Genomic DNA, 4,552 nt, shown 5'->3' with positions numbered 1-4,552 from the left:
CAAGTTTATTTGTACAGTGCTTTTCACGATACAAATCATTGCAAAGCAACTTTACAGCAAATTAAGTTTCTACAATATTTAGTGATAGCTTATCAGTGGTGACTGTCAGTCAATGTACATATGGCAGAAATGTACGGAAAAATCAATTAAAGACGTAATCAAATGTATTTAACAATTCTTATCCAGTTAGTTACGTCTTCTGCCATTTTGGAGAGTACCCAAGAGCGTAATCGACGTAATCAGCGTTGTTTACGTTCGGGGAGAAAGCGTGTGCATGAACATAATCTGCGTAATCAGCGTTGTTTATGCTTAGGGGAAAGCGTGCGTATGCAATGTGATACTCTCTAACTGTGCGTTCACACCGCCGCCATTGAGAGCATTAAAAATCGCTCTGGCCGCCCTGCCAACAACGCTGTAGAAAGATTCGTGGACGCTCTGACGCTCTGACGTAGATCGAATGCTTATCTTGTATTTAAAGGGGTCGCAAAGCAAACACGCTTGTTGATCTTGTGCAGACTGACCACAAGAAGGGTAACGTTAAGTTAGCCTCATTAAATATTGTTGTGGACGAAGTATTAAGATCCTTTACCTCATAATGTATAAAGCACTAATACCACACTGTAAAAATACTCTGATGACAGTGATAAGATCTACCAGTCGATCGCGATCGACGGGTTGGCGAACAACGCTGTAGAAAGATTCGTGGACGCTCTGACGCTCTGACGTAGATCGAATGCTTATCTTGTATTTAAAGGGGTCGCAAAGCAAACACGCTTGTTGATCTTGTGCAGACTGACCACAAGAAGGGTAACGTTAAGTTAGCCTCATTAAATATTGTTGTGGACGAAGTATTAAGATCCTTTACCTCATAATGTATAAAGCACTAATACCACACTGTAAAAATACTCTGATACAAGTAAAAGTCCTGCATTGAAAATGTTACTTAAGTAAGTATAATCAGGTATAAACATTACTTAATGTAAGTATAATCAGGAAAATTGATTTAAAGGTTTAAAAGTGAACTGGGACTATTATACTATTATTTATTATATCATTAGATTATTATTCCTATAACGTTAATGCACATCAGCAACTCACCAGGAACACCAACAATCTCAGACACCTTGGTCCACGCATCATTTTTTTTTTTTTTGTCCCTGTACGCAAACAGGGACACGTCATAGATTATTGGGAAACCCGCCACAGCAATAATCAACCTCTCCTCCATTTTGCTTGGGAACTAATGTGGTCGGAACCAAAGTTTACAGGACTGCATTCTCTGGAATCCTCTCAAGCGGTGGACTTCTACTTTCTGATTGGTTGCCGCTGAACCGCGTCATAGCTCATTACCATAAAGTTGGCCTGATTTCAACTCTCCTCGACGCCCTCAACGTCCAAATCGCGCCGCTATATTGTATAAAGTGCTAAATAAATAAACATGACATGAGTGCCAAATTGCAGAGCTCATGATGCAAACATATCCACATCGTTATGATCAGATGCTTTCTTAACTGCTCTTTTCTCACTGTTGTCATTTGTGTTTATTTTGTTATTGAGAGGAAAGCGTGCAGCACATATTTACATATTCATCTTAACACCGCTCTCAGCAGTGTGGGTGATGCTGGGATGTTCAGAAACAGTATACCGCTGCTCAGGTATTTCAGCTATAACTTCTTTTTACCCCTCAGCAGAGAACGAAAAAGAATGTTGCTGTAAGTATATCAGGGCCTTAAGGGTACATATTACTACTCTACAGTACAAATATGCACCTTTCAGGCGTAGATAAGGTACAAAGTTGTCCCTTCAGGGGTTACTGCCAAAGTGACAAGTTGTTGTACCACTAAAAGTACAATGTCTGCACATATTTCTGACAGTGCATGTGGAATTCTATTATGGTATGTAACTCAAGCACCTGCAGAAGTGCTGCGGGGCAGGACGGGCAGTGGGTCTGATGAAGCATCCGAGCGAGGGATAAAACCAGGAACCACCGCAGTGGCAGTACCGATTTCCCGCAGAAGAGTGCTGACACCTTGAGTAGACTCTTTCCACAAACTGCTCATGCCCTGTGTGGACTCCTTAAGCAGGTGGGACACAGACGACCCCCCGCGGGCCTGGCCATTTAGGTCCGTGTTGTCGATGTTGATGGCAAACAGTATGGAATTGAGCCCTGTTGTCACATAAACTGAATTTAGACTTGTACAGGAAAGGACGCCCAACTACATATGACTCCTAGACAGCATCTGGCAAATAACTCATTTAAATATTACCTGCAGCCATGGTGGGCAGCATACTGGCTCTCTCCTCATCCAGGACAAAAGCCCAGTCTTCATAGAAGGCACTAAATATGGGGCAGATTAAAGAATTTACCAAAGAACCATTAAAGAACTTTGAATAAGTTAAAAGAGTATTACTGATATGTAGAGAAAAACAAAAAGGAAGGTAAAAGAAGACATCCACAACAGTGAATCATGGGTGTCTGTACCTAAGGCGGGCATGGTCTGCCAAAAGCATGTGAAGATAGCGCTCTAGCGAGTGTTCATTCAGGGCACAACGAAGCCATGCCCGGCCCCGGCCCTGCTCAGATGTGATATTCCGCAGAGAGTAGAAGCGCTGCAACTCATGACGGTTGAGGTGCTCCTTCACATAAAACCAGAACGTCAGCTCTGCAACACACAATAGATGCCTGTATGAACCGCTACGTTAATGTTCTCAGTTCCTCATAATAGAAAATACAGACAGGCAGAGAATATTACAGAGGTTATATAAGATTATTTGAAACGTAATTATTTAGTTCTGTATTTACATCCCTTTGGATATTTTGGATTTTTTATCTGTTGCTGGTTTCTGCCCAAGTTTGGATCAAAACAACGGAGCATTTTACTTGGTCAGCTGTCTGTATGTAACACTTTTTCAAATGGCTCACTTAAGGCTCAGAAGGTGATACTTGCCTGGGCTCTGTGACATTAAGATATTACAGGATACAGGGTGGTGCAGCCTCATAGTTAAAGATCTGGGCTGGAAACCAAAAGGTTGTGGGTTCAGATGTGACCACTTTCACAAAAATATTCTCATGCTCACCAAGGCTTTTATTTGATCAAAAATACAGTTAAAAAAAAAAAAAAAAAAAAAAGTAAGTAATACTGTGAATATTATTACAATTTAAAATAACTGTTTTCTATTTCATACATTTTAAAATATTATTTACTCCTGTGATGGCAAAGCTGAATTTTCAGCAGCGATTACTCCAGGCACGTGATCCTTAAGAAATCTTTCCAATGAGCAAGAAACATTTTTTATTACTATCAATGTTGAAAACAGAAAATAAACAGCATTTATTTAAAACAGAAATCTTTTGCAACATTATAAATGGATTTATTGTCACTTTTGATCAATTCAATGCATCCATAATAAAAGTAATAATTTATTTTTTATTTTAAAAAGCTAAAAGTACTCAGCACTGATTCATAGTATCACTTTTAGTTCTGCTGTTAATTTTAAACAGCTCAAAACCACAACAGGTGCAAAGACTAACCTCAGAAAAACCTTGTTTCTCTTTTTTGCCATTTTTACAAGGCTTGTTGCATAACCATCTGGTTTCATAAACAGTATCAGCACCTGGTTTTCCTGTATGAGCACTTATGAGCATCTGTTTCCTCTATGGACAACCCAGAACACCACATGTGTTCTTTGTTACTAGGGAAATCTCTCCGGCAATGTCTCTCAGGGGTACCAACTAAGACAAACTCATTAAGTAGGGCAAAGAGTTCAGTGAGTAAACACTTTGAAAAACACTTTTCAGCATGTGCTTTCAGAAAATCGATTAACACGGCTGGATAAAAAAATGAAGGAAAAAAAATGATAGAAAGTAAGGTCTGGATGTCCATTATTTGATGGAATCAGTTACAGTACCTGCTTCAGTTTTACTAGTAAATCCAGCAGCATGTTTAATGGCAGCTGCTGTGAGGGCTAAACCGCGACTTTTCCTCAAGCCGTGTTGAAGTACTGCTTCAAACTGGGCACATAGGCATATGACTCTGTGACAGCAAAATAGGAAAGAATTACCAATTAATTAAAGCGCACAAATTTGGCATAGTCTTATCAAACCATTTTCAGCTTTATAAAATAAATAGGCAATATTTTTATGGCACCTGCTATCAGAATCTGAGGCAATCTCCTTTCTGCCACCAAAGCGAATTTGGCACTGAGGAGAAAATAATCGATTAGAAAAAGGAATGTTCAGTCCTTAACTAACATTATTTTATTTCAAAATTCCAATTATTCAAACCGATGGAAATGTCATCATTTTCTTTCAAAGTTTTATATGCATTAAATATCTTCCTTACAGACCCCTGCAGCACCTTCACGGGAACCTGGATAAATATTAATATTTAATAACCCGATCTACCAACTCACTTATTAAATAAAACAACTGGTAAATGGGAGAAACATAAACACGTTTTCTGCACTCAAAATAAAATGGAATGGCGCAAAAGGGAATTATGTTGCACTAGAGTGTTTGTTCATAAAAATGCATTCTGACATTTTATTATCC

General features: G+C 39.0%; 1 protein-coding gene across 1 annotated transcript in view; it reads right to left on the bottom strand.

Annotated features, from left to right (window-relative positions):
- Positions 1 to 4,552, bottom strand: part of snx29 (sorting nexin 29) — a 122,745-nt gene that overhangs the window by 112,499 nt on the left and 5,694 nt on the right. The window contains exons 5-7 of the mRNA XM_016542480.1: positions 2,483 to 2,663; positions 2,268 to 2,338; positions 1,913 to 2,167 (exon numbers count right to left, since the gene is read on the bottom strand). Of these exons, the coding sequence (XP_016397966.1) occupies positions 1,913 to 2,167; positions 2,268 to 2,338; positions 2,483 to 2,663 (507 nt within the window). The remainder of the gene's footprint in view (positions 1 to 1,912; positions 2,168 to 2,267; positions 2,339 to 2,482; positions 2,664 to 4,552) is intronic.

Source organism: Sinocyclocheilus rhinocerous, unplaced genomic scaffold (assembly GCF_001515625.1).
Source record: "Sinocyclocheilus rhinocerous isolate Xijiao unplaced genomic scaffold, SAMN03320098_v1.1 scaffold1390, whole genome shotgun sequence".
NCBI lineage: Eukaryota > Metazoa > Chordata > Actinopteri > Cypriniformes > Cyprinidae > Sinocyclocheilus > Sinocyclocheilus rhinocerous.
Note: the sequence above shows the minus strand (reverse complement) of the source record. Positions and strands in the feature narration are given on the sequence as shown.